Source organism: Anser cygnoides, chromosome 3, assembly GCF_040182565.1.
Source record: "Anser cygnoides isolate HZ-2024a breed goose chromosome 3, Taihu_goose_T2T_genome, whole genome shotgun sequence".
NCBI lineage: Eukaryota > Metazoa > Chordata > Aves > Anseriformes > Anatidae > Anser > Anser cygnoides.
Window position 1 is genome coordinate 15,170,833 of NC_089875.1, and position 27,183 is coordinate 15,198,015.

Consider the following 27,183-nt stretch of genomic DNA (forward strand, 5'->3'; position numbering starts at 1 on the left):
AAGGAATATAACGTTGTAATATTCCAGTGCAGATACAAGCAAAGGCTGCCTGCAGGTGCTAATAGAGGAGAACAGCAAGCCCAGATCCCCAGCTGGACTGGGTGTTTCTGCTCCCTTTGAAAAACAGGATGAAAATACAACAGAGAATGCACGTATTCCCTGTCTCCAAGCATGAAGTTAGGAGAAAGTCAACGTCTGTGTAGCAAAATCCATTTCTCTGGAATGTTGCATTTTTACTTCACTCTTGTGCATGGCAACATTTTTCTTGAGCTGTGGGGTCTGCCATTCTGTGCTCCTTCCAGAGCAACTATGCAAACTCCTGGGAAGACCAGCTTTTATAAATCTGTTGAATCACTGGATGACTGCTGACGCCAGAAAATACCACACTAGTCCCTCTGGCATTTTTGATCACGTTGAGAGATGAACTCTGAGTACAGTGTGTTTTATTAGTCTCTCACCCACAGCCTCTACAGATCATTGGCCTACATCCATGTCACAGAATATAAACATCCTAGAGATAATCCATCCCCATAAACACTTAATAAATAAAAAGTTTTATGAGAAAGTGAAGACAATGCACCCATAAAGATCACTTAGATTGCAAACTGGTTGGGGAAAGAGCTGTCTCTCATTTTCCAAATACAGGGTACTTTAAACATCATGGCTTTAAGCCACTGCTGGCATATCAGTCCCCTGACAAAATAAAACTAAAAGAAACCAGGATACTTACTTTGTAACTGCAAGTGCCTTGACCATGATTTTCCCAACTGGTAATATGATCGGACTTTTATATTTAAAAGTGTTGTGCTCTCCATAGCCAGGTTTCTTATTGCGTTCTGGTTTACTTCCATCTAATGTGTAATAAATGGAGACCTCAGGTGTATCTGAAAGACATAGAGAAAGTAATCAGCCAAACTGTGTGAGAGCTGTAAAAAAAACAAATGCTACAGCTCTGGAAATTCTCTCTGCTGTGCTTGATTTTTCTCACATAAACAGAATAAAGCAGTTGCATAAATGACTGAAAGTTCATGACCAAAATTGTTTCTCCCATGAAAAATTGGTTACTAAATGAATACAATTTCAATTGTAAGCAATATTTCTCTTCTTAAAGTAGCTGTACAATGGGAAACATTGGGAAACATTGCAAAAACTCATCCGTTCTAAAACCAAAAAAAATATATTTTTTCCTACGATGAAATGTGGAATTGTAAGGAAGTCCTTTAGGGTGAGCCTAGCACAGGATACTTTCAAGTGCTGTTTTTGCAGTCACAGCAAAAAGCAACAGCTTAAAGAGCTTGATCTTGAAAGCAATTAAGACTGCTAACATAGAGGAGTAACCCCCATGTCAATAACATTGTTTGAATTAATCAAATCAAGTGCATGTATATTTGGTGTATCGAAACACAGTTAATTTTATAAGTTACTCAAGGAAGTGGATATTCATAAATATATGATAAAGTTTCAAATGGTCACATAAGAAAATGTTTTATATAGAGTTAAAGCTATTATTCATACCTGATTTTATTTCTACGAGAGTATTTGTATCTATTTCATGTTTAGCCTTCCCTGGAAGAGGGATTCGAAGTGGTATGACCTGAGGAACTGAGACAGAGCCCGCTGTCATTTTTCTCACCAGTGATCTTTAAAACAGAAAAACAAAAAGGCAGACAATATTTTTCTTGACAGAAGAATGCATTAAGAAATATGGTCTTTTAATGTAATTCCTCATCTTCATTTGTTTATTTTAGGAGAGAGAACACTGGATACTTTAAACTGCTCACTCATTAATATTTATGTGCTTTTCACATTGAAAAATAATAAGATCCTAATGATCATCAGACTTTTGACATTTTCTCCTATTACAGAACTGTGAACAAAGCTTAAGATGAGCTCTGTTGCCTTTATTTCACTTCAGCTTTCCTTGCTCAAGTCTGACTTCTGAGTATTCAAGGGAAACAACTTTAGCATCATACATCAGTGATACGTGCTGAGAGAGACCAGTGAGGTATCTTGACTCTAATCATTAAAGATATGGTGTCATTTTCTCTGCAGGAAGAGCAAGCTACTTGTTTTGCTGTGGCCACCTGAATGGATGTCAAGGCAATGCAAGAAGATGTCCTGAAGCGGGCTAGAGAGAGACAGGTATTCCTTAAGCTTATCTCATTTATGGCATGCATTAAAAATATACCTATAAAGCACATGCCAAACATTATTTACCATAATTTATGTATTATGTATTATGTCATCACGTCACAAAATATGAGAGTGAATTTGGATTCAGTAACATGTTACTATACAAAAAGATGTTCAGCAGATCTTAGGAATTGATATTCAGGGCCAGAAAATGCATGTACACTAGAAGGATTTGTTTTTTTTAGCTAACCTTTCGATCCTCCAGAAACACCTCTCACCCCACCCATTAACGCAGTCAGGATTCTGCACAGAGGGTGTCTGTCAGCCCATGCTCTGACTGGGGTAAGGCACCGCGCTGCCTGCAGCTGCCCATCTCCGCGCTGGGTTGCACATGAGGAACACGGACAGTTCTCAGCCAAAGCTCTCTTGTGCTGCATGCACACTGCGGCAAAGTCACGTAAGGGCGTGCAGATCAGACCTTTACCTGACACCAGGGGCTGTGACCAGTTCTCCTCAAGGCTCTGACAGCTCTTGGCACACCTGGGGCAGAAGCACAGGGTCCCCAGTCAGCCTGGTGGGAGCCCACCAGAGGGACAGAACAGGTCCCGCTGGCAGCCCCCCTGTGACAGGAGACGCCCTCAGCCCCGCCAGGCCCCGTGCCCCTTCCTCACACCGCACAACCCCGCTCCATCCTGTTGATGCAGGATGGAGCCCCACTCGATCCCCTCACACGATCCTGCCACCCTGCTTGGTCCCGGAGCAGAGGCCTGTCCCCCCCGCAGCGCCCAGACACACAGCCCCTGCTCACCCCGACCGACCTCTGCTGCAAAGCCCCTGAATGCCCCCCCGATCCCTGCCCATCCCAGTCGATCCCTGCTATGGATTCCCTGCCCACCCCCTCTTGATCCCCACCCACCCCACTCGATCCCAGCCCTCCCCCGTCAATCACAATCCCAGAGCCCCTGCCCATCCCCACTGGATCCCTGCTGCGGAGCACCTGCCCACCCCGCTCGATCCCTGCGCGCCCCACTCGATCCCTGCCCTCCCGACTCGATCCTCCCCCCCCAGTTACCACAGACGCCACGATCCCGGCCTAGCAACCGCCCCGTCCCGCCCCCCGCTCCCCGCCCGGCTCCGACGCCATCGGTGCGCGCCGCGGCGGCGCCATGGCGGAGGTGCGGGTGAAGCCGGAGGCGCCCGACCCGGTGGACATCGAGAGCCGGTGAGCGGGGCGGCGGGGCCGGGAGGAGCGACCCGGGGGCCGCAGCTCTCCTGTCTCCCGTCGTTCGGTTCCTAAAGCTGTCTGGTCGCTGCTTGCGCGCCGTCACTTTCCACCCAGGGCTTAGAGCGGCGCAAAACCAAAATGGAGCGAAGTTTGGTTTCTCCGGGGCTTGCCGGAGCGCATAGGCATGACCAAGAAGCATTTCGTCATAGTTTTATCCATGAGCTCTTCTCTTCTTGCCCTTCAATCCCGACCCCGACCTTTCGGATGCGGCAGGATACGGTTTTTAACCTCGCTCTTCTCCCTCCCCCAGGATAATCGAGCTGTGCCACCAGTTCCCCCACGGCATCACCGACCAGGTGATCCAGAATGACATGCCGCACATGGAAGCCCAGCAGCGAGCCATGGCCATCAACAGGCTGCTCTCCATGGTAGGCCCCGCGGAGCTCCCCCGTTGCTTCAGGCACCCCGCGCCACTCGTATGGACGGGCTGCGTGGTGGCCGCCGGCTGGGCAGGGCTACCGAGCGGGTCTGGTTGGAGTCAGTGGCGTTTGCTGTAATTTACGGTTGCCATAGCTTCTTTTTGGTTGCCGTAACCACTCAGGGTCTCCATAACCAGTTAAACATACCTCAAAAGTTACCGTTTCCGCTCTGTAATAGAAAGTTAATGTGCGTATGTCTACTTGTCTGTATAGGTTAGGAAGCTGCCACTGAGAAGTAACACATTAGTCTTCTGAGGTGTGCAGAATCCTTTGCTCTTCCCCCCTATGTATTACTTTCTGTATTTACTATGTAAAATAAAATGCGATACAGTGCTCTTGTATGTAACAGTCAAGTGCAAGTGTAGTTACTGTGGTTCAGCAGGGGGTTAGCCACAGTGATAACGAAGCCTGGTAGGGAATGAACTAGCTAGTGATAAAGAGATGAAAGAATGGATGTTAGCCTATGGTCTTATATGTGAAGCATTTCACCAAACCCCTCACGAAATCCTGAGCTTGTGGATTACTCTGATAATAAGCAGGTGAGACATCTGAGGAGTTTGTTTGCATCTTCTAGAAATTTCCTACATCTTGCTTGGCATTTCCCTTTGTTATCAGGACTCCAGCCTAAGATAAGATTGAGCATCGCAGTCAACTCCTGCTACATGTTAAGGAGTAGATAGGAGCTGTTGAGTTATGGTTTAGTGTGGTATGAACTTCAGTATCAGCTAACCAGACTTCTTAGCTCGGTCCATACTACATGGTTCTGGAAGTAATCTAACCTACCTCATTTTGTTTTTTCTATTTATCAATATATTTATCAGGACATTGGCTGTGAGCTTTTTTGTTCAATATCTTTTGAATTGGTTGTCCAAATTTCAGACTGAGGCTTCAAAGACAGCTAAGTCTCTAAAACTTGTCTAAAATACATGTCTTGGGGAGTGGGATGTGGGGGGAGATCTAGTAAGTGCCTTATTGGTGGGGGGAAAAACTGTGGTGAGAGATAGGCGTTAATAAGAATCTGGGAGATAAGCTGCGAGTATTTCTTCTGTAGAAAAGCATTGAGAGGGATCATCCTGAAGTGGGAGCTCCATTCAATTACATAATCCAAATCTGGAAGAAACAAGATTGTAACTGTGGGGAAGGGATCAAACAGCAACGGAAAAGCAAACGTTAACTAATGCTGTTATGTGCATGTTCTTGAGCTTCTCTAATTGCTTGCTTCTTTCTCCAAAACAGGAAAGAGGAATTTGCCTGGTTTAGGCATAGCAGAACAAGTCTTTGAACAAGTGTGTGAGAGATGCTAGTAATTCTCAGTCCTGGCTGTCAGTTTTCCAGTGATCTCTACTTAAGCCAAAAAAAAACCCCACAAACAACCCCTAACAAAACAAAAACTTTTTTTTTTTTTTCTGATAGCTAATGATAAATGGATACTCATAGGGAAAAAATAGCCTCAGGGGTATCGTTGTGTCCAACAGATAGAAATGTTAAATTTCCTTTTTTTATTCAGAAGTCTTTAATTTTTTTTTTCCTTTACAAGTTAAGGAGACTTTTTGCCACATTCTGAAACAAGCTGTTTGAAGGAGAGTAAATGTGCTGTGTCTGTTTCTCATAGGGGCAACTGGACCTTCTCAGGAGCAATGCAGGTCTCCTGTATAGAATCAAAGAGTCTCAAAATGCAAGGTAAGCCTCACACTTGTTGAATAAATATTTGAACACAATTCTGACGCTTGTGCCTCATTGCTGAGAAGCCACCAAGCAATTTAACATGGATTCTGGAACAGGAATATTACAGAACTTAAGCGTACCCTCCTAAAACAAGTATTTAACTCCCCTGAGCCGAACCTGGAAACTGTTTTAATGGTTTCTCCTAAACAGAGGCTATCATGGAACTCTCCTTGTAATGTGCTAGTGGAGTTCCTGAGCTGTCAAAGCGATCCGTGCAAACAGATGTTTATGTTCAGGTGAAATCCAGCTGAAGTTCGACCATACCATCTGCAACTGTGGTTCTGTGGTCTTCCTCATTGCTCGTGTTGCATGAGCAGTGCTCACATTTATAGAGGTTCCAGGAGACCACTTGATCTGCTGTGCGTGTTCTTCATTTGATTTATTAAAATGTACCTTCAAACCATGTTTTGTGATGACTGTGTAAATATGAGTAAGAGGCGCCAGACTTAATTCTAGAAAGAAATATCCTTCAAAATTATCCTCAACGCAGGCATCTCAACCTCTCTTTACAATGCGTTAGAAAAAGATTGATGAATTCAGGTTTTCTCAGCCCAGTGGAAAAAGCGTGTTTTAGAGGTGGGAGCACTCTGCTACCCATTTGTAGACATTCCTTCCAGAGACAGATTATCCAAATTATGTTCTGTGAGTGTTTGACCTTGTGTTAGTATGTGGCTTTGAATTCCCCATTGTTACTACAAGCTGAGTGACTCCTGCTTACTCACGTTTCTTTTCAAACTGGGTTCTTTTCTCTTTACTGTGGCTTCTCACTGGCAAACTTGGATGGATTGCGTAGATTTTTTCTTTGTGCATTGTGTTTTTTTTATAGTATTTGTTTTCAGTTTAAAACTTTCAAACTTCGGGCCTTTTAAAAATCCTGCTGTCTGTTCTACTTTACAGTAAAATGAAAGGCTCTGACAATCAAGAGAAGCTGGTTTACCAAATTATAGAAGATGCAGGCAACAAAGGTAGTTCAAATAAATTATAACTGTGAATGATACTAACTCTTTTTATGGAGCTGTTCTTGTCCAAACATTTAAATGTTTGTTTAGACAATACAAATATAAAATCTAGAGTGGCCTTAACAAGTGTGTAGCTAATGTTCCCCTTCTTTAAAAGCAAAGAAAGAGACGTTTCTCTAGTAAAATAACAACCTCTTCTGGCTGGCTTTTTGGGGCCTCTTTCAGAATATGAATTATGACTTATTTATGGGACTCAAACTGAGGAATCTGTGCAGAACACTCACTAATTAAAAGAAAACGTGATATCTATATTGGGTTTAACAGCTGTACTGCCAGCAAAAACTACTACTAGTAACCATGCTTTCTTAGCAGTCTTTGCACACTCCGTTTTAGAGATGGCAGATAGAACTGGCTGTACTTTTTGTTGTTGTTGAAGGAAATACTGGTTATCTGAAAAATGCAAGAACATTTACTTGATGTATTCATGTTAGCAGTCAAATGGGGTCTGCATTAAGAGCTCTCAGAGGAGGGGTAAAGGGCATAAGGACACTTTGGTGGCTGTGGCATGTGTTTTGTTTTGGCAGTTGATTTTTGTTCCATCCTCTTCTAACTCTTCCTTTTTGCTGGGAGTCATAGGATCAGGAATACATGCTATGGCTGGCAAGCAAGTCAGGCGATGCTGTGTTGTGATTTTTGGTTTGTGAGTACTTGCAGAAACAAGTGGCTGCTTCTTGTAATTAATTTCTGTTCATTTCTCTGTTTTTAAACAGGTATTTGGAGCAGGGACATTAGATACAAAAGTAATCTGCCTTTAACGGAGATCAACAAGATACTGAAAAACTTGGAAAGCAAGAAACTAATTAAAGCAGTTAAATCTGTGGCAGTGAGTAGTTTGTGACTTTTTTTTCACCATTTCAAATGTTAGCTACATGTTTGAACAGGGGACTGGGAGCAGAGAAGCTTTGTTCTGCCACCAGCTTGGTCACTGACTGTGCACTGAGGTTGGACTCTCCACCTTTAGAATGCGTGTTTGAGGTGTGCCAGATATAAGAGGCCATAATGTTTGCTAAATATTCAGCATACTACTAACAAACTGATTAATAATCTAATTAAGTGATAAATACATCAAGTTCCTGTAAAGATACTCTTCTTCTGCCCACCTTTGCCAGTGGAGGGGAATTAGGTTAAAAACTAAACTTGGAGCTCATCTTCAGTGATGTTTGAATTGCGTGTGCATTGTTAGTAGGATTGTCTCTTCTAATGGTATGTTATAAAATTATAACATACATTATATAAAATTAAATATATATCTAAATGTATGAATCTTCTCTTTATGTCCATGTTACCTACGGGTCAAACACATTAATGATAGCTTGAGTCAGCTGGATTTCTGTGCTGTAGATTTTAGGTGTAGTAAACTATTTCTTCTGCGGGTATTTTCTTAAGTCTTCCTTTCTCATGGGTTAAGAGCTGTGCACTTTTCTCTAACAGGCATCCAAAAAGAAGGTGTATATGCTATATAACCTGCAGCCTGACCGGTCAGTGACGGGTGGGGCTTGGTACAGTGACCAAGACTTCGAGTCTGAATTTGTGGAGGTGTTAAATCAACAATGTTTTAAATTTCTACAGAGTAAGGTGAGTGCTACCGCTAAACCAATCTTCCATTTGTATCATGCAAGTAATTCTTTTATTTCTAAAACCAGTGATGGACAAGACTTAAGTTTTCCATTGTGTCTTCTGTGTTACCCTTTGTTACAACTGGATCAGCAAATCTGTACTGGATTTTTGTTTGTCACAGCAAGTGTGATGATACTGCATTTTAATAATGCATATTGTTCCACCCTTCACAGGGAGTGAAACCTTCTACCTCCAAACTCCAATGACAAGCTAGGCAGAAAATGACACAGGACCAAACAAAACAGCAAAAATTATTATTATTATTTTTTTCGCCCTCAGGGCTGCTCATTTCTGAGAGGCTAAAGGCACTAGACAGGCAGCTGTGCCTGGAAGACTTCAGTCTTCTTTAGTCTTAACTGCAGAATCCTGTTCTCCACTAAGTAAGTCCTAGGCAGATTGCAGCATTTCTGTTAAATAAACAAACAAGGTGATAGGTACAGCAGAAACTTTTCATTGTGGCAACAAAACACCAAACACTGATATTCCTTCATATCAATCTAAATTACCATGCAATTTTACACTAAATGACATAAAATTTACCTTTGGATGTGCACTGCATTATCTCACATACATCAGTCTTGAGGACATAACTGTAAAGACTAAATAAAAAACATGTCCCAGAAATGGTTTGCAAACTAACTTTTATTTTTCAATCTGCCTGAAACTGAACTGTGAAGGAAGCTGTTGTCGATGAGTACTGACGAGAACTTGTCTTTGTTTTTTTTCCCTCAGGCAGAAGCAGCTCGCGAGAGCAAACAGAACCCCATGATACAGAGGAACAGCTCATTTGCATCATCCCATGAAGTGTGGAAATACATCTGTGAGCTGGGTATCAGTAAGGTCAGAACAGATTTGTATTACTTCTCTCAAAATTGTCAGTACATGACTAGGTACAGGAGTGAGGTCCTGCAAATCTGGTAAGGGGCTGATAAGCGCTTTAGTACCCTGCAGTTACTGAAGTGGGGGGTGGGTTTTGCTGCTGTGTTGCTTTTTGAGGAGTGTCAGCGGTGCCATATGGGATTCCAGGATAGTTCATGCATGTGGGTTTTCAAAGATGTATAAACGCTGGTGTTTACATCCTTGCAGATGGAAACTGGAATGAGTTTTCATTTAATAAACTCACCTGGGATATGTTTTATAATTTCTTTCAAGTTTGCCTATGCACTTCAAACAGTTTTAGAAGGAGAAAACAACAATGCCGTTACTAGTCACCATCAACAGACTATCTTCAGTACTTCTGACTTTTCTTCTTCCACAATTGTTTTGCTGTAAAATTGGACATGTACCATGCTAGGATGATGTAGATACTTGAGGCGCATAGGAAAATCCTTTTTAGCCAGTCAAGACTAGTGTAATCCAAAGGTGCCTGGGAGGAAGGACATGTGTTTGCTTTTCTTTTTGTATCTGCACAGCCCCATGAAGTGCCCAGTAAGAACTGTGTCTTCATCTGGGCTAGGTTAGAACTCCAAGGATTTGGAGTTCTTATGGAGTTTACTCTCATTTTCTTCTTGCAGGACTTACTGGCACGTCCTTTCTGTATTTATTTTACAAATTGTTTCCTAGGTAGAGTTGTCAATGGAAGACATTGAAACCATTTTAAATACACTAATATATGATGGAAAAGTGGAGATGACGATTATTGCTGCAAAGGAAGGGACGGTAGGCAGTGTGGATGGACAGATGAAGTTGTACAGAGCTGTCAGTCCTCTCATACAACCTACCGGGTTAGTCAGGACACCCTGCGGACTCTGCCCGGTAAGTGACAAATTGTGTATGTGAATATGCGGGTGTGTACAAATTTTGGATACAGTCTTATAAATGGCCAGCCAGTGTAAATCAGGGTTATGCTTGTGAGTGATTCTTACAGATTTCTAAGCTAACTATGCTCATGAGTATCATTTAACATCTTAATGTAAGAGGCAGAGTCTTTAGTTTAGACCAGGATGCCTACTTACAAGCTGTCTCTTTCCCTTACTGTATGTAACAGGGTGCTTTCAAGTCAGCCTGTTCCAAAATATAACTTCTTATCTGATCCCGAGTTTTTCACCTATTTATATATTAACAAGCTAACTTCTGTTTAGCTTTTGGTCTTTTCTGCATGGATCCTGAACTGATACATGGGTGAAACTTGCCAGGCGTGTCTGTTTGCATCATTTACTACAGTGGGGTCTGTTTTGCTTTGCTATGCTCACATTACTCTTCCTCAGTTCTGGTTTTGGACTTCCTATACTTTGTCCTGTGGTAGACTACTGTTTCTCTACTGGGAAAGAAGCAGAAAACACAAGATCATGCTTCTAGTTCAGTCGTGCTTGCTGTACATAATTACTCCACTGACACAGGGCTTTCTTTCCCAGGTTTTTGATGATTGCCATGAAGGTGGTGAGATTTCTCCATCAAACTGTATTTATATGACAGAGTGGCTGGAGTTTTAAGGGGAAAGAAAAACTGTAAACCGGATTCATTCTATATAGCCAAGGTGACAAAGCGGCTTGCTTTTTTAAAAGTGGACTTCTAAATTTGTGAAAAGCTTCAAGACAACTTCAAGTTCCTTCCTTTGTTTTTCAAGTAAACATAAAGCAGCAACACATCAATTACGTGTCCTGTGAGTGGGCTGAAAATCAAACCAGGACTGAAGATCCAAGACTGAAGTGAAAACAGATCCATTCTTGTACAAAAATGTGTGTGACTTGAAAAATGTCATAGAACTGGGTGGTGATGTGTCACTTTCAAGGATTGTGTTGAGTACTCTGCAGACATTTACTTAAAATGAGAGAAAATAAGTCATCAGCCGATCAGAAAAACTTGCTGGTGAGTGTTGCCAAGAATGAGATCCCAAACTTTGTGTTCAGACTAATGCTGCTGATGGAGCTTAAGTCCTAAAGCTGACACTTTTTTTTTTCCCATGAGAGCTACCATCTAATTGGTGGCTAAAAATCTAATGTGGGAAAGATCCTAAATATGTTAAATAGAACTCACTGATTCTTCACCAACTTTCTTACCTGCTAATTTATCATTAAAATGCCGTTTGATTTTTCTTAACGTATTTTTGTGCTTCGTTTTCTCCACTGCTATCATTATCTGGTGATGTATCTGTATTTATTCCTTCATCTGACGGCTAGAGGATCATCTAATCTGTGTTGCTGTGTTCTGGCAGCTGCGTTATGTACACACATGTCAGCTGAAACTGTGATTGTAAGTATTCTGTAAAGATGTATTTTCCAGAAGAGAAACAGTTCCTCTGGGCTGATACTACAGGTACAGGGGAAACTTTTATAGATTGTCTGAATGCCCTCAGGGTTGCAAAAGATGCCAGTGATAGCTGTTTGTACATAAATATGGCCTTGGTTTGTGATCTGAGAAAGGCATGATACTGGCATATCTTCAAAAAGCATGATCTTCTCTTCTTGTGATGTGGAGCCAATTTGTTTCTTGTAAGCATAGCCTCTCTGGCTCCTCTGTGTTTCTCTGGACTGATGAATTGGCAATAACTTATAAATTGTGTTGTAATAAGGCTATTGCCCTTGATGGTAGCCCAAGGCATGCTGGAACATGGATGTGTTCTTTGAGGAAACTAGACACAGCTCTCTACGAATATCTGGCAGCATTAGAGGTGTGATGCTTTTTGGAAACGTGGGTTCAAATCCTCCTTTGTAAGTAAACAGACTTTTGTACCAGCTGTTATGCTAGTTACATCACCTCTTCCTTAATCTGTAATCGAGCAACATCTTGAGAAGTCGTCTCCTTTTTCGTAAGTTAAAATATTGTGCGTATATGGTACAGCCAGCTCTCTGCCATCCAGAATAACCAGAGGGCTGGGATGAAGTACTCGTGGGCAGGGCACTGTAGATGAGTGAACATTGCAGAGAGCCTGGTCCCAGTACAACTTGTTACCTATGGCTTAGCCGTGCTGGATATCTACACAACCACTCAGTATCTTTGTGTTAGCCTCACAGTGCTGGGAAACGATTAGCGGGGTTGAGCACAACAGTGGACCTGTTGCATCTAGCTATTTTCAGAGCTCTGTCTGAAGATAAGCCCTCCTGGACACCTTGTTGGGAGGGCAATGGTCAAGCAGCTTTGCAGCTGAGTTGTCAGCATGCCAGGAAGTCCGACCACGAGTAGTAAACAGTTGGCTAATATAGACAGATTTTGAAGAACAGCCTACCAAAGTGGGGTGGGAGACTATACCAGTTACTTCAGTACTGTCCAGGAATTTGTCACTTCTAAAAGCGGTCTGGATGCCATAAGGAAGTGTTCGAATCTTGATTCCTCTTTTCCTGCTTATAATGCGGACAGCGGACAGAAGGCTAATGCCCGTAGGTACAGTGCAAGGAATAAAAAAATATGTATTTCCTGTCCCATAAAGGGAAGGTGTATATACTGAGGCAGCCAGGCATGATGTCTTAGACTGGAGCAGACAACTAGAATGACAAGCTGGCACATCCGGGGAATGACTTTGGTGTTAGCTAGTGTGCATGCCCACAGCTGTCTCTTTTGTCATAGTGTTGTCTCTTGCTTGATGTGACAGGGATGCACCTCTATCTACAGAGGCAGAAGTGTTGTCAAAAAAGAGATGTGGGGGTGAGATTATTATATGTTTGTTTTTTCTCTGCTGCCTTTAACCCCTCAGCACACTGAAGCCTGAGAAAAATGCTGCTAACTTCACTGAAAGGAGTCTTAACATAAATGACATCCTTTACGTGGCCAGAGGTAGCTTGACTGAGGTGTGGGGCTGGGATTGCCTTTGTCTTCCTGCTTTCAAAGATGACCTAACACAACAGGGTGTGCATCCTGCTGCTGCAGAGATAACACAAATTGCTTGTGCTCTGCTTCATCTGGAAGATAGCTTTCAGGGAAACAACACGTCCTTATCACGCACGTGTGTCACTTTGTGGTGTGACCATATTCACTGGCAATAAGAAAAAGGACAGAGAGCTTGTTGTCAGTGAACACATTTAGGAAGTGGAGAGCTGGTCTATTAAGCACTTTAAATTATGACTCATTTATGCAGGGATTATCTGGTTGAGATGTCCTTATCTTTGTGGTCCCCGAACCTTCTTAGCATTGCAGTTGTTAGGAGACTTGTCAAATTTGGAAAAAATATGCCTATAGAGAAAAGTAAAGCAATTTCACTTTCCTATCTGTAAAATAGGAATCTCTGATCTGTCTAAATAAGAATGATCTTTGTCACTAAGGATCTTCATGAACCCGTCTGACCTATCAGCCTGTTTAAAAAGAGAATAAATATCAAAAGGTAACATTATTAGTCTTTTTTCCTCCCAGGCTTCCTTCATTTTTTTCCCCTCTACCTGGCAAAGCTATCCCCACTAAAATGTGGTACGAAATGTAATGTTTTAAGGAAGTCATACTAGCTGCAGTACTGAACACCAAAACATACCACCACCAAACCATCTTACACTGGAAAGCACAAGCTGCTTCTTTCTTTATGTTAGCCTCATAACAAGAGAGCACACTTCAGCAGGCGCACTCGGCTGATACCTCTCACTGCTGTCGGAGGTGTTACGCGTGATGGTTGTTCGTCTGGTGCTGCTCGACCTCCTGTGTTGGGAGAGCTCAGTCCCGTTCCTGTGAGCCCTATGGTGTGCAGCTTGCCAGTGGTAAGCAGCAGTCCCGAGGCAAGTTGGAGGTCACACCCAAATGCCATTTTAACGTGAAATGAAGTGCAGGATTGCTTTTGTTTCCAAGAGAAACATTAACTACAGTGCCAGGCTGTACTGTGAACTGAGAGGAAGTACAGCTGCCAGGTACTGTTTAACACGCCTAGCCTTCACAGTCCAAAGTTTAAAACAATGACAAGCTTAAAGCTTTGATAGTGAAAATTGTGGCTGATTGGCTGTTTGGATTTTTTTTTTTCTTAAATTAATTTGCTTACACATCTCACCTTTACTGGAGTGGTGGTTGTTCGTCTGGTGCTGTTCGAGTGCCATCTGCTGTCTCATCCTGGTATGGCTGCCCTGAGACGAGAAAAAAGGTCTTAAACCCTGGCTTGCTGTTTTGCCTCCACAGGCAGAGCAGGTACTGGGGGGGGGGGAAACAACACTGAGTGGGGACAGCTGGGTCTCCTATTGCTGCCAAACATTTCATGCTTTGTAACAGGGTGTAGACAGCTTAACGCACAGGATCATCTTCCACACCATGCAGACCCTTTCCTTTTTGCTTCATGTAGCTGGAAACATCTGTCAGGGCGATGGGTGGAGAGGCGTGCAGCTGTGCTGAGCCCGGGGACAAACGTCCCACAAGGCGTGCCATGGAGGGTCTCAGTTTCTGCTGAAAACGTTCACTTGCTCCCTCAGGAAGTTGATTAGAATCATTTGGGTTGGAAAAGACTCCTAAGATCATCAAGTCCAGCTGTTAATTACTGTACTTGGTGCTGCTCTGGGGGTCTGGTGGGTAGGGATGGGAGGAAGCCGAGTTCAAAGTGCTCTCCTCGGGGTTGTTAAACATAGAACAGATGGAGGTTTATACCCCCCCCATCCCTCTATTTTTGAGCTAGCTGATTGCTCCAGGTAAACAGAATGGGAAAATTGTTGCTTGGAGTTTTGGTGGCAGCCCGTGTATAAACACGGGGCTTTAGGATTCTGCTCCGTGTGCCAGATCACGGTACTTCTTAAGTGCTTTATTTAACCTAACTCTGACAAGGTGGGCACAAACCAGCCGTGGAGACAGAAAACAGGAAAAAAAAAAACAACATCTGTAGCGTAACACCACACGTAACAGTTCGCGGCAATGTGGAATTTTCGTCATCCCCTCAGCCAGCCCCTTCCTCCTCAGCCCCCCAGCCTACCCCATAGTGCCCGTGAAGGAGTCGACGCCGCCTCCCCCATATTTACTAAGGGCGCCCCTTTCCTTCCATTCACCCTCTACCCTTAGCCAAGATGGCCTCCTGATGCCGCCGCCGCCACGTTTGGTGTGGTCACCCCTTTCGGAACGCTGTGGAGGGGTGGGGCGGGTGCCCTTAACCAAGATGCCGGCGGGGCGTGCCGGCGCCGCCATCTTGTCTGCGGGCAGGCGGCGTACCGCTGAGCTGGCCTTGCCGGCGGAGCGGGGCCTGCCGGGACCGAGCGGCGGCGGCGGCCGGGAGCGGTGAGGTGCGGGCAGGGCAGGGGGGCGCCGGCCGGGCCCCGGGGGTGGCGGGTGGGCTCCACAGCCTCCTCACGGCCTCACAGCCTCCTCACGGCGACCTCCTCGGCCTCGCAACAACACCCACCTCGCATTCGGGCGTTGGTTGTCAGATTTTCGTCTTTCTGTGCTGGGTTTGCTGAGGTTTTAGACAACCTGCCTGAACGCGCGCTGCTTCGGTCCTTCCAGAGCTGCTGCGGCCCCATGGCGACGTACCTGGAGTTCATTCAGCAAAATGAGGAGCGTGACGGCGTGCGCTTCAGCTGGAACGTGTGGCCCTCCAGCCGGCTGGAGGCCACGCGCATGGTTGTCCCCCTTGCCTGCCTCCTGACCCCGCTGAAGGAGCGTCCGGACCTGCCTCCCGTGCAGTACGAGCCGGTGCTTTGCAGCAGGCCGACGTGCAAAGCGGTGCTCAACCCGCTCTGGTACGTGTTTCTTAGCTGGGGACGTTGAGAGAGACGTTATCCTAATGTCCCTTATTCACCTTTTTCTTAACCTGGTGCTCGTCGGCTTTCTTCGCTTAGTTGTAGTGAGTGTGTTAAAAGCCATGTATGCCTAGCTGGATATGGTAGATGCCAGCTTATAGCTGGAGCTGCCAGAACCTGAGGAGAGAGGGTTGTCTTCAGGAGGGCTGTTAAGCTGAAGGTAACGTGGAAACAGCCAATCCTGTTACCATCCCAGAGAATTTTGTGGTGGATGATGAAACATAGAACAAACAAAGACGCCAGTTTTACTGATATTGTCCTGTGGGCCGTTGTGTTCATTTGGTTTCCTGCTTTATACACATCCTGTTGGTTGTAGGTCATCTCCGATATGAGCGTCTAGCTTTTCTTTGCAGTTTTGCTAAGAATTTAAGATGAAATCTTTGTCCCGAAATCATGCGGTGATTGTGCTTACTTGGAGCATAGCATCGGGCTGAGGAAAAAGGAGGGAAACTAGTTAGAGGAAGTAGGAAGAGATCAAGCCCATGAAATAGGAGTGTGGCTAGGCTTTACTGCACTAGCAATTATTGTATGTATTGGGCTGAGAAGAGTAAACTCCTTGGTGCAGTTTGTTCTGTGTTTGTACAGGATGTGGGTGGGTGGCTTCTGCTGCTCTGTGACTGGAGCGCTTGTGTACTGCAGCTATACAAACAATAGGATCACTGAGATAGGCCCAAGCATAGCAAAAGAATAATAAGATGTAAACTTTTGCCTACCAAAGCCAGAGCTTCGGAGTGCTGTTGGTGGTCCCTCATGCTGACAAGCCTGGAAGCAGCCAGGCTGGCTGAGGTAACAGTCTTTCTGGCATTAGAACAAGAGTCTGAATCCCTCCAACCCTGTCATTGGAGCTGTATTGTCTGGTATTTTGTTTCTTCTTCGGCGCTGTGAAGCAGCGTAGGTAACTGTGAAGCTGGGTTGTAAGATTGTTCCTACAGTTATACTAATGCCTCACCTTTTCCCTGCAGCCAAGTTGACTATCGGGCCAAGCTCTGGGCTTGTAACTTCTGTTTTCAGAGAAATCAGGTATGTTGAAAAAAGCCTCAGCCGTTCTATGTTTTCGGTGAGCGTTTTATTGATGGCCTCCCCTGGCAAAGGATGTTAAAAAGAGCAGAAATTCCACCTCTCTAGGTTTCATCTCTTGGCCTTTTTCCCTTAATGAACCCAGGCCAGAGTACTTGTTAATGAGCCTGTTTTATGTGACATTTTGCCTTTTGCTTACAGTGGAATGAGTAAGTAGCTGTCTGTACTGCTGGCCGCTGTTGTCTGTGCTTAGGAAAGCAGCAATACAGGGCTCTTGTCATGAATTAATCAGGTTGGCATGGTGGTAGTAAATAAAAAGTTGAATAACCACATCACAAGCAGGGCAGCCTCTGTACTGCAGAGGAGGGCCCTACATTTCTGCCCGGCAAATTCCTTGTCCTAATTTTTGGTTCTGTTTTTCAGTTCCCTCCAGCCTATGCAGGCATATCTGAAGTCAATCAACCAGCTGAGCTTATGCCTCAGTTTTCAACAATTGAATATATCGTGCAGGTGAGTCATAGGCAAGTTTGCAGCCCCCAGAGCTGTCTTGTTTGTGATATCTTCTGTATGTATTTGTTTTAATTAAGATAACGGAAATAAGTGTGACTTATATAAGATGCTTAAGATAGGGCTCATTTTATTCTTTGACTGGAGTCATGATAATAAGTGTCATCGAGCATATGTACGTGCCTAGTAAACCCATCTCTTTCCGCCTAGCGAGGTCCACAGACGCCGTTGATCTTCCTGTATGTTGTTGACACGTGCTTGGAAGAGGAGGACTTGCAGGCACTGAAGGAGTCCCTGCAGATGTCCCTGAGTCTGCTGCCTGCTGATGCTCTGGTGGGGCTTATCACTTTCGGCAGAATGGTCCAGGTTCACGAATTGAGCTGTGAAGGGATTTCCAAGAGCTACGTCTTTAGGGGCACAAAAGACCTGACGGCTAAGCAAATACAGGTATGTCCTGCCAACTGTTAGGCCAGTGGCTTGTTCCTGTTAGCTCTGTTGACACCACTGCTGTCTTTCAAGCTCTGAGGGAGGAAGGAAGGTTCAGTGCTCTTTGTTATGCCATTACCTTCCTAGTGCCTCTACTGTCTTTTTGTCATTGCGAATGTTTAGAAGCTTGTCCAAGGTAGATCCATCATGCAAGATATAAAAAATCTATTGATGATTTCTTAATGGGGATGTAAAGATTTGTTATTTCACAGTTTTTAATTTACTTAGTGCCACGGCACTGCAGGCCATGGTCTATATTGCTTGACAACAAATAATGTTTAGTGTTTGAATATTACACCTCCTCTACCTCTTTTTTCCTGTTCCGTAGGATATGCTTGGGCTTTCAAGGCCAGCTGTCCCCGTTCAACAAGGAAGACCTCTTCAGACTCAGGAGCAACCTGCTATTTCAAGCAGGTAAGTGCTTCATCAACACAGCAGAAGAGCAGGGAAGATGTTCTATGACCCTTTGGGATCACACTTCTAAACCTAGGTTTCTTAAGAGGAACTTTTGTAAGGAGACTTAAATGGTATTGTCTTGTCACAGTTACTTCCCTCTGTCATGGGATATGTATGGATGGGATTTACTAGAGCAATGCCTTATACTTCTGTAGTATCTTGGTTTTGCAGTTGCAAGAATGTAATTGCCATTTGGGCTGGATTTCTACTTGAAAAGCGTAAGGTAGCAGCCTTTGGAATGCATATTGTTCAGGGGTTGTATGTGTTTAGAGCAAGGGTCTTTTGGTTCACCGGCCAACAGGGACCTTGTCTGAGTAACATTTCTACCTGTCACCTTCTATTCCTTGCCTAATCAAGTCCAAAAAAAGATTGGCAGGCAGGCAGTGACCGTGAACAATGAAGCTGTATTTGCCTTTGTTGAATACAGTGTTTTCTTCCTCAGCTCCTCTTTTTCAATGTGTTTTGGTATACAAAATCACCATTGAAGCCCCTTTCCTATGCTTCGTGTGATTTTTGCTTTCTCCTTGGTTCCTGATGACTTGCTTTGGTCAGTTCTTTTATTTTGCCCAGGCCTGTTATCTAGGAAAGTTTGTACATGAAGGAGTGTGCCACATGACTTTTTGCTTCTGATAACTCTGTCTCAGCGCAATTTAAGCGTGCTAGGAACAGAGGCACTTTTCTTCTCTTAAACTGAAAGGATTTGTAAGCAGGAAAACATTTCATTTTATTTTTTTTTCAGGTTTCTGCAGCCAGTTCATAAGATTGACATGAATTTAACAGATCTCCTGGGAGAACTGCAAAGGGACCCGTGGCCAGTGACCCAGGGAAAGAGGCCTTTACGTTCCACTGGAGTAGCTCTTTCAATTGCTGTTGGCTTGTTAGAGGTACTCTAACTGCTGCTGCTTCTTCGAGATGAGCTGTCTTTGCTGAGACACGTGCAGGCCTCAGTCCAGCTTGGTTTGCGTCCCCTTTACGTTGGGATGCAGCGGTGCGTTTTGTCTTTACTGGCATTTGACAAGAGTTAACACCAGCTGGTGTAGAGTGGGCTGGGAATTTACATCTAAATGTAAATTACATTACAGAAGATGCAGGTGTTTAAAGGTCTCTGATCCTTGTGCATATGGCCACGTGGAGTTGCTTGCATGTACTGGGTTTATCCGAGCGTCATCTGAGATATATGTAGAAAGAACAGAAACTGCCTACTTCCTGTTGTGAAGCTTCATGTAGCTTGAGCCTAAACCAGAGGGTGCCCGACAGGAAATGCACTGCTGTTTGTCAAGGCTGCCTCTGACAGCGATGGGTTCCTAATGATATTGCAGAAGAGCAAGCAGATGCTTCTCTAAAGAAAGTATTGTCCTTTTTAAACACCCTCTTCCTCTCCCTGCTCTCTAATGTAAGGCCTTATTTTTATTTTAGGGCACGTTTCCAAACACAGGGGCCAGAATAATGCTGTTTACAGGTGGGCCACCAACGCAAGGACCGGGCATGGTGGTGGGAGATGAACTGAAGACACCCATTCGTTCGTGGCATGACATAGAGAAGGACAACGCAAGGTTCATGAAGAAGGCCACCAAAGTAGGTGCTGGTGTCAGCTGGGGGCAAAGGCACACGCAGCAGCTTAGGCTTGTTGCATGGCATGGTGTGTTTAAAGGCAAAAACAGCGTTCTGAGTGTTGGGACATGACACAAACCCATGTAGACAGCTGCCCAATATCCTTCTTCAGGGAGCAAACATCTTACTTTCTTGCTGTGGGAACAGTGTGTCTGTTATATAACACATACAACACACATATATTTGTGTGTGTCCATGAAATGTACGAGTCTTTCTGTGTGTTAAGGTCAAGGGAATGGTGAAAGAGACTTGCTGCTAGTTACTTCTCCGGCCTGGTGTTGTGCCTTCTCAGAGAAGTATTTCAGTGTTATTTCCTAGCTGATGGTGGGTGGAGAGCTTTGTATCTTCTTCAGGGAAGAGGGGAAAATAAAGCCTGTTCTCCCAAGAACTGGTAGCTTTCACAAAGGGTCCTTTATCTCCTGACATATGAAAGAACAGTCAAAAATTCAGGCATGAGATGTGCCTGGCAGCTTAGAGGAAGCAGTATCATACGTGTCCTCTTTACTATCATCTAGAAACCTTTGAATTTCTAGTATGTTATCACTGATAGAGTCCGTGCTTGGATGAGGGTAGCAGTTCATGTCTTCTCCGTACCTGTGACTTGCAATTCAAGCTTATCCAGGGAGGGAGAAGTGTGCTCAGGCAGAGAGCTGTTTACCTTTTACAGTGCTGGTATTGGCTTAGTTTGTGCTTTGTGCTTCAATGTGTTGTCCTTGGCTGGAGAGCAGAAGAAACGTTGCCTGATGCAGCATCCTCAACGCTGTGTGCGTTGTCTCTTCTCCCCAGCACTATGAGACTCTGGCCAACCGCACTGCAGCCAACGGGCACTGCATCGACATCTACGCCTGCGCCCTGGATCAGACCGGGCTGCTGGAGATGAAATGTTGTGCAAACCTCACCGGGTATGTTCACAGCAGGAAACACAAAGGTGGCACCTGCACTTTTTTGGAGGGGGAAAATGGCTCAGAAAGCAGTTAGTTTGCTATCAAGAGGAAAGGGAGAGATTTTTGTCGTTTTATTCTAAACTGTGGTTTGAATTTGCCAGGAGTTATATGGCAAACATCCCCTGATCCCAGTCCACATTTCTGAAGTCTCAAAGTAGCACATGAATTAACACTGCTGGTAGAAAACTTGATGTCCTGCTTTTGAGAAAGGTATTCTAAAGCATGGTGCAACATGTCTTTTGCAAATGCCTTTTGCCTCCTTCAAACGCCTTGGCAGGTAACCAGCGCCCTTCACAGAATTGATGGGATGCAGATTCCATGCACTGTGGTGCGTGCATGACTGAAGCACCATCAGAAGAGCAGAGCTTCAGGCACGCAGGGCAGAAGCTTTCTTTGTGTGGGCAAGATTTTCTCTGCTTAACAGTTCATTTTGCTTTCTCAGGGGGAGTAGGCTGAGCAGAGTTCTCTGGGTTGAGATATTTGTAACCCCTGGAACATGAGCATTTTTAAGGCAGCTGAAGGGATGGCAAGATATACAGTTGAGAAAGCAAGCTGGCAAAGACGGAGCATTAGCTTGTCTGGCTTTGGAGGCATTCATTAATCTGTGTTCTCTAATACGAATTCTACCTATGCAAACGCATGCTTTTAAAACAGTTTCTGCCCGTGTTTGCATGCATGAGAGTTGGGGAGGGGTGTATCCTTTGTGATTTACTTCTAGTTTCTAATTGTTTCAATTTCTTTTTATCTTTTTATTTTCCTCTTAGAGGACACATGGTGATGGGAGACTCCTTCAACACTTCTCTCTTCAAGCAGACCTTCCAGCGTGTTTTTAACAAAGGGTTCAATGGGGACTTTCGGATGGCTTTTGGTGCAAGTTTGGAAGTGAAGGTGAGAGTTCAGTTAAATTGGCTGACGTCAATGGGAAAATGCAAGTGCTGTTGATTGGAAAAGTTGATTAAGTATCTGTGTTGTAGAATTTTCTATGTGTTTGAGGTCAGCTGAAGTGCCTGTTTTGGAAGAAGTACCATAACGGATTGAGTGGAGGGATTTTTGTTCGAAAGCTTATTAATTTTTTTTTTCTTTCTTAAAAGTAAAATTCTGAACTTTGCTTTTCCTCATTCAGCAAGTAACATTTCGTACTCTCTCATGGTGACTATGGATATATCTCCACTGTTAAGAGTACTTACGTGGCCACATTTCATGTTCACTAGCTGTAGCAGTAGGTGACCTGGGAAGGTACTCAAAGATGCTTTTCCTGGTAGCCATGTACGTTCAATTTATGATGAAAGCTGAGCAGCTGATTCAGTCTGTGTATGTTCTGTTCTACTAACTTTTTTTTTTGAAAACTTTTTTGACCTTGTTCTAGACCTCTAGGGAGCTGAAAATTGCAGGAGCTATTGGACCATGTGTATCCTTGAATGCTAAAGGACCATGTGTTTCTGAAAATGTAAGTTTCCAATATGGGGAAAAAACAAAAAAAAACAAAACAAAAAACCAAAAAAAAACATACTGAAGTAGGAAACAGAGTGCAAAATTTCTGGCTAGACCTACAGGTCAGCTAGAATGTGAGAGTTTTCAAGAAGAGTGATTTAAAAACATCCCTAGGAAAAGGCATTTTTTCCTAGATTAAGTTCTTGCCCTGTAAAAATCTCCTTGTAACCGCATGCCCTTCAGTAACTTAATCCATACCTAGAAGATGAGAAATGCAGAAGGACTGCCACGACTTGTATCTCTGATCGGAATTTAACGGCTTGCCTTACCCACTGCCAGAGACAAAAAGGCTCTTTTCTTTTCAATTCTGTGCAGGAACTTGGAATTGGAGGAACATCTCAATGGAAAATTTGTAGTTTGGATCCCAGCACAACTCTGGCCATTTACTTTGAAGTGGTAAATCAGGTCAGCCCTTGTTTTTCTCTTTTTAGTCTTCATTTTTACAAGCTGAGTAGTTGTAACAGGGCCAGGAAATGAAATGGCATTGCTTGTGTTGTCGATGGATGGTTGTAAAGTGCCAAAGTAATTTTCTTAGAGGTTGTTTCCATGTGCATAAATTGCATGATGTTTTTACTTTGTACAAGAACTGCATTCTTTCTTCTTGTCTTCTTCTGATGGCATTCATTCGCAAAGAAGAAATAGTCTTTTTGCTATTAGGTGCTCTGGAGAATAAAAGGACAATTGCTTTCAAATTCTTGGAGAATTGATCCTCTAAGTTGTAATATGAGATGGCTCACAAGCAGATGTTTTTCTCTTCTCTTGTCCATCTCAAGCTTGAACTTATTCTACGATTATTCAGTTGATGCCCTGGAGTTGTTCCTGTAGAGTACAGAGCTATGGCAAAGCCAGCCTGTATTGAAGGCTTACCTTATTTCATTTGCAGCACAATGCACCGATTCCTCAGGGAGGCCGAGGGGCAGTGCAGTTTGTCACTCAGTATCAACACTCCAGTACACAGAAACGCATTCGTGTCACCACCATAGCCAGAAAGTGAGTATCTCGTGCCAGTTCTTTGGCAGAATGGCAGAAACTTCAGCACAGTCTGTGCTGGAATTGTTTTAGCCTTTTATTGCACGCACTGGCCACAGAGTATTTGGCACAGGGGGAATAAATCTGGTTTGGGTTTTGCTGAAGATGAATGCGCTAACCCTTTACTAATCCTTCAGCTGGGCAGATGCACAGAGTCAACTCCAGCACATAGAAGCTGCGTTTGACCAGGAAGCAGCTGCTGTGCTGATGGCGCGACTAGGCGTGTACAGAGCTGAATCTGAGGAGGGACCTGATGTCCTGCGGTGGCTGGACAGGCAGCTGATCAGACTGGTAAGACCAGTAGGCTGCGGTTGAGTGCAGTCTTAATTCAAATAAAAATGGTCTATTGGAATGAAAACACCATTCTTTTTCCAGGTTGACTTGTTTCATTGTGTTCTGATCACGGTCCCATAGCTATAGTATGTGATATTTGGAAGACAATATGATTGGTAAATTTGTGGTGGGTTAGGTAAGCATCCCATTGTGCTGAAAGGGCCAAACCTGAGATGAAAGAAGTGATAGTGGAACCACGATAATGCAGGTGCGAAGGGACCTCTGGAGGTCTCAACACCCTGTTCAAGCAGGGCTAGTTTTGTATTGCAGCAGGTTGCTCTGGGTCTTGTTCAGGTGAGTTTTGAAGATCTCCAAGGATGGAGGTTGTCTTGCTTCTTGACAGCCTGTTTCAGTGATTGATCGCAGTTACTGTGACTTACTACTTTTTGCGGTCAGAATTTCCATTTCTACAGCTACCCATTAGGTAGTTGCAGACAGCACAGTATGACCCCAGATCCCACTTCACTAGGCTGAACAAACTCAGCTTCTTCAGCCTCTGTTCCTGCATTGGGTGCTCCAGCCCTTGGTGGCATCTGCTAGGCTCACTTCAGTACATCCTCTTATGTCTTGCACCGGGAACCCTCAAACTGGACACAGCATTCAGATGGGCTCTCACCAGTACAAACTTGAGAGGAGTTGTCACTTCCCAGCTAATGGCATTGTCCTGTGTCCTCATAATGTCTCTTTCTTCAGATTCCACAGGCTTAAGCTGCCTTAAACCAAGTCAGTTCCAGCTTTTTCTGAACACCTGTGCAGATTTGATACTAACAGTTACGGCACATCAAAAACTGAAAAAAACCAGCCAGTGTCAGATAGGAATTTGAGTACTGAAACACACATGGGCATGCCACATGCTGAAATGGTTGTGGAGTCATTTATAGTTGATAAAGAGGTTTTAAATTGATAAATTTTGGTAAGGATGCTTCTTATTTTCAGTGAAGCAGTTAGTGAAATTCCAGTTTGCTGCTGCTCTAGAAGGAAGCGGAGTTGATGCTGAAGTGTTTCGTAGTGTACAAAGTAGCTAAAGTGTGATGTAGTATCCCTGATCCAATGGAAAAATGGATGGTACTAGAAGCACTATTTCTTTCATTCTTAGATAACTTTGAATCTAGATTCAAAATTCTAGATTTTTCTTAGTAAGTCGTCATTCTCATTCCAGTTAGATACAGAAGTCACTGACATATGTAACAAATTTAAAGGGTATTCTTATTTTACTTCTTGTTGTTGCATTCATGACTTGGTTGCTCTGTTTAAAAACATGTTATTGCTGACGGATGTGTGTGAGGGAGAGATAACCAAATACGCATTTTGCTTCCTACAGTGTCAGAAATTTGGACAATACAACAAAGATGATCCCAACTCCTTCAGATTGTCGGAATCATTTTCTTTGTATCCCCAGGTAAGAATTTATCTTCTTGGAGCTCTGGGAAAAGTGTGCAAGGGTGAGTGAGAGCGATGATAAAGCATCTAGTACCATCCCTCAGATTCACGAGGGAAGGAACAGATGCTTTTTGAATTTGGTGGGCTGGTCCTGTGGTTGAGTGCTGCAAATGACTGGTAATGAGGAGTTCACTGGGATATTTTTTTTCCCAAAGAATTTGTTGTTCACGTATACAAATTTCTGAGTACAGAGCTTTCAGCGTGACCTTACTGACACTTCTCTTCTTGCTGATCTTTCTGTTGCAGTTCATGTTCCATTTGCGACGCTCCCCATTCCTGCAGGTCTTCAATAACAGTCCAGATGAATCTTCTTATTACCGTCACCACTTTGCTAGGCAAGATTTGACCCAGTCTCTCATTATGATCCAGCCCATCCTTTATGCTTATTCTTTCCATGGACCTCCTGAGGTAAGCCTGTGATTAACAGAAAGAGGTGGATCAAACCACGATAATAAGCATTCAGTCAGAATAACAATAGTTCGTCAAAAAGGCCCCTGTGTATTTTTTTAATCGAGGTAATTACTAGGGGGTGACTTGGGATGATGTAAAATATACATTATATTTTCAGTCGGCTTTCTTTCAGTATGTAAATCATACTTTCAGTAGGCCTTTAAAATGCACACGCATACACAGCAAAGAAAAACCACCAAAAACCAAACACCTGGTGAATCTTGAAGCTCTCGGTAGCGCTTCTGTTTCTCTGTCAGAGGCTGCCTCCTCTACTGTGTAAGTCAGCAAGCTTCAGCCTTGCAGGTCATAATCTCTCACCAGCTGCTTGTTTTCAGCTGTTTATGCAGCACTGTTAAACTGCTGCACAAACTCTGACAGCCACCTTGAGTGGAGTGTGTCTGGCAGGAAGGAAATACAGAAGCTGCTGGAGTAACATTTTAAAACATTCTTGGCAGCGTTTGCCAGAGTCCATGTATTTTTTTTTTTGAAACTTTTGCTCAAGATCACTTCAAACTAAATTTGATAGCCATAGAAATTGCTTTCACACGCATTTCATAAAGTAGCTGAGGACCTGCTGCTCCATTCAGTGCTGCCCCAGGAGGCTGATGGTGCTCTGCAAGGCATTCTCATGGGCTGAGCAGCCCTCGACAGTCTCCTCTGTACAGGCGTGGCTGAGCAAACTGTTCCCCCCCAGCTGTGCAGGTTAATACAGTTCTGAGGGCGCAGTAGTGACTGATCTTCTTTGTCTTCTGCAGCCGGTGCTTTTGGACAGCAGCAGTATTCTTCCTGACAGAATCCTACTGATGGATACTTTCTTCCAGATAGTTATTTACCTTGGTGAGGTATGGTGAAATGCATTCTTGCTCTCTGTTTGCACTCTTCCTCCTGCCATGCAGGCAAACAATGTCACTGTTAGTACAAAATGAACCGCTTTGCTAGCCTAACAACATCATATATGTGTTGCCAGTTGTAATGCACAAAAACCCTACAGGAGTAGCTAAGGGTGTGTTCTGCAGTGAGCAATAGCTGTCATGTGAGCTTGGTAACGCAGGTGAACTTTTCTTGCTGTGCCTGGAAAAGGCCAGAGAAGGATGAAACTCAGCAGGGCAGAGGGAGCTGCGGTTTGTTTCGTCAGATACATGACATAGTTGGTTACTGGGTTTTGACACTCAAATACTGCTGCTCTGAAAGAAATCAGTTATGAATTTGGCCAGTTTCTGCTTGTAAATATTGGATGTTCTCGAGGTCTGCTCCTGTATTCCTTCTATCATCACTGACATAAGCACTTAGGTGCAGGCTACTTCTGAACCTTCAGACCAATATCCAAAGCTGGCTTGTTCTCCTCTTCTTTCTCTGGCAGTGTCCCTTTTATGCCTTTTTAATTCCCCTCATATCCTTTCAGTCCTACTCAGGGAGTAGTCCACATGCAGTTTCTTCTACCTAAACATGAAATCGAATTGGAATTTAAATGAACTCATCTTGGCTTATGGTCAAACATTCCTATTAGTGAATTTTTTTGGAGGTGTCTTAACTCTTCCCTTCATTTTTGAACTGAGCTATTGATATTTAATGACTGTTAATAGAATGCTTAAATTT

The 27,183-nt window shown here is 43.8% G+C and overlaps 3 protein-coding genes and 1 long non-coding RNA gene across 8 annotated transcripts in view; 2 read left to right on the plus strand and 2 right to left on the minus strand.

Moving 5' to 3' along the window:
• DZANK1 (double zinc ribbon and ankyrin repeat domains 1) overlaps nt 1-3,289 on the minus strand; it is a 21,922-nt gene extending 18,633 nt beyond the window's left edge. For 2 of the 5 annotated variants that reach the window (XR_010830068.1, XM_048078908.2), the window contains exons 1-3: nt 2,618-3,039; nt 1,516-1,640; nt 731-884 (exon numbers count right to left, since the gene is read on the minus strand). Coding sequence is in view for 4 of the 5 variants with exons in the window: in XM_048078908.2 (XP_047934865.2) it covers nt 731-884; nt 1,516-1,624 (263 nt within the window). In the remaining variant the exon portion in view is untranslated. Of the gene's footprint in view, nt 1-730; nt 885-1,515; nt 1,641-2,383; nt 2,514-2,617; nt 3,040-3,130; nt 3,177-3,205 lie in introns of those variants that run through there. The other 3 variants (XM_048078905.2, XM_048078906.2, XM_048078907.2) reach the window with 3 other exon arrangements.
• POLR3F (RNA polymerase III subunit F) lies at nt 3,209-11,237 on the plus strand. Its single transcript, XM_048078909.2, has 9 exons — nt 3,209-3,355; nt 3,669-3,786; nt 5,450-5,517; nt 6,460-6,527; nt 7,292-7,404; nt 8,013-8,156; nt 8,931-9,038; nt 9,762-9,953; nt 10,553-11,237. The coding sequence occupies exons 1-9, from the start codon at nt 3,300-3,302 to the stop codon at nt 10,628-10,630; spliced, it is 945 nt and encodes a 314-aa protein (XP_047934866.1). The 5' UTR covers nt 3,209-3,299; the 3' UTR covers nt 10,631-11,237.
• Nucleotides 8,438-15,571, minus strand: LOC125184659 (uncharacterized). Its single transcript, XR_007169002.2, has 3 exons — nt 15,427-15,571; nt 14,101-14,173; nt 8,438-8,605 (listed from the first exon to the last, which is right to left on the minus strand). It is a non-coding gene; the product is annotated as an uncharacterized lncRNA (long non-coding RNA).
• Nucleotides 15,543-27,183, plus strand: part of SEC23B (SEC23 homolog B, COPII coat complex component) — a 14,650-nt gene continuing 3,009 nt past the window's right edge. The window contains exons 1-16 of the mRNA XM_013194928.3: nt 15,543-15,763; nt 16,786-16,843; nt 17,264-17,350; nt 17,558-17,794; nt 18,162-18,247; nt 19,029-19,173; nt 19,706-19,864; nt 20,687-20,802; nt 21,609-21,732; nt 22,211-22,291; nt 22,651-22,740; nt 23,219-23,325; nt 23,502-23,655; nt 25,019-25,096; nt 25,384-25,545; nt 26,343-26,429. Of these exons, the coding sequence (XP_013050382.2) occupies nt 15,543-15,763; nt 16,786-16,843; nt 17,264-17,350; nt 17,558-17,794; nt 18,162-18,247; nt 19,029-19,173; nt 19,706-19,864; nt 20,687-20,802; nt 21,609-21,732; nt 22,211-22,291; nt 22,651-22,740; nt 23,219-23,325; nt 23,502-23,655; nt 25,019-25,096; nt 25,384-25,545; nt 26,343-26,429 (1,992 nt within the window). The remainder of the gene's footprint in view (nt 15,764-16,785; nt 16,844-17,263; nt 17,351-17,557; nt 17,795-18,161; nt 18,248-19,028; nt 19,174-19,705; nt 19,865-20,686; nt 20,803-21,608; nt 21,733-22,210; nt 22,292-22,650; nt 22,741-23,218; nt 23,326-23,501; nt 23,656-25,018; nt 25,097-25,383; nt 25,546-26,342; nt 26,430-27,183) is intronic.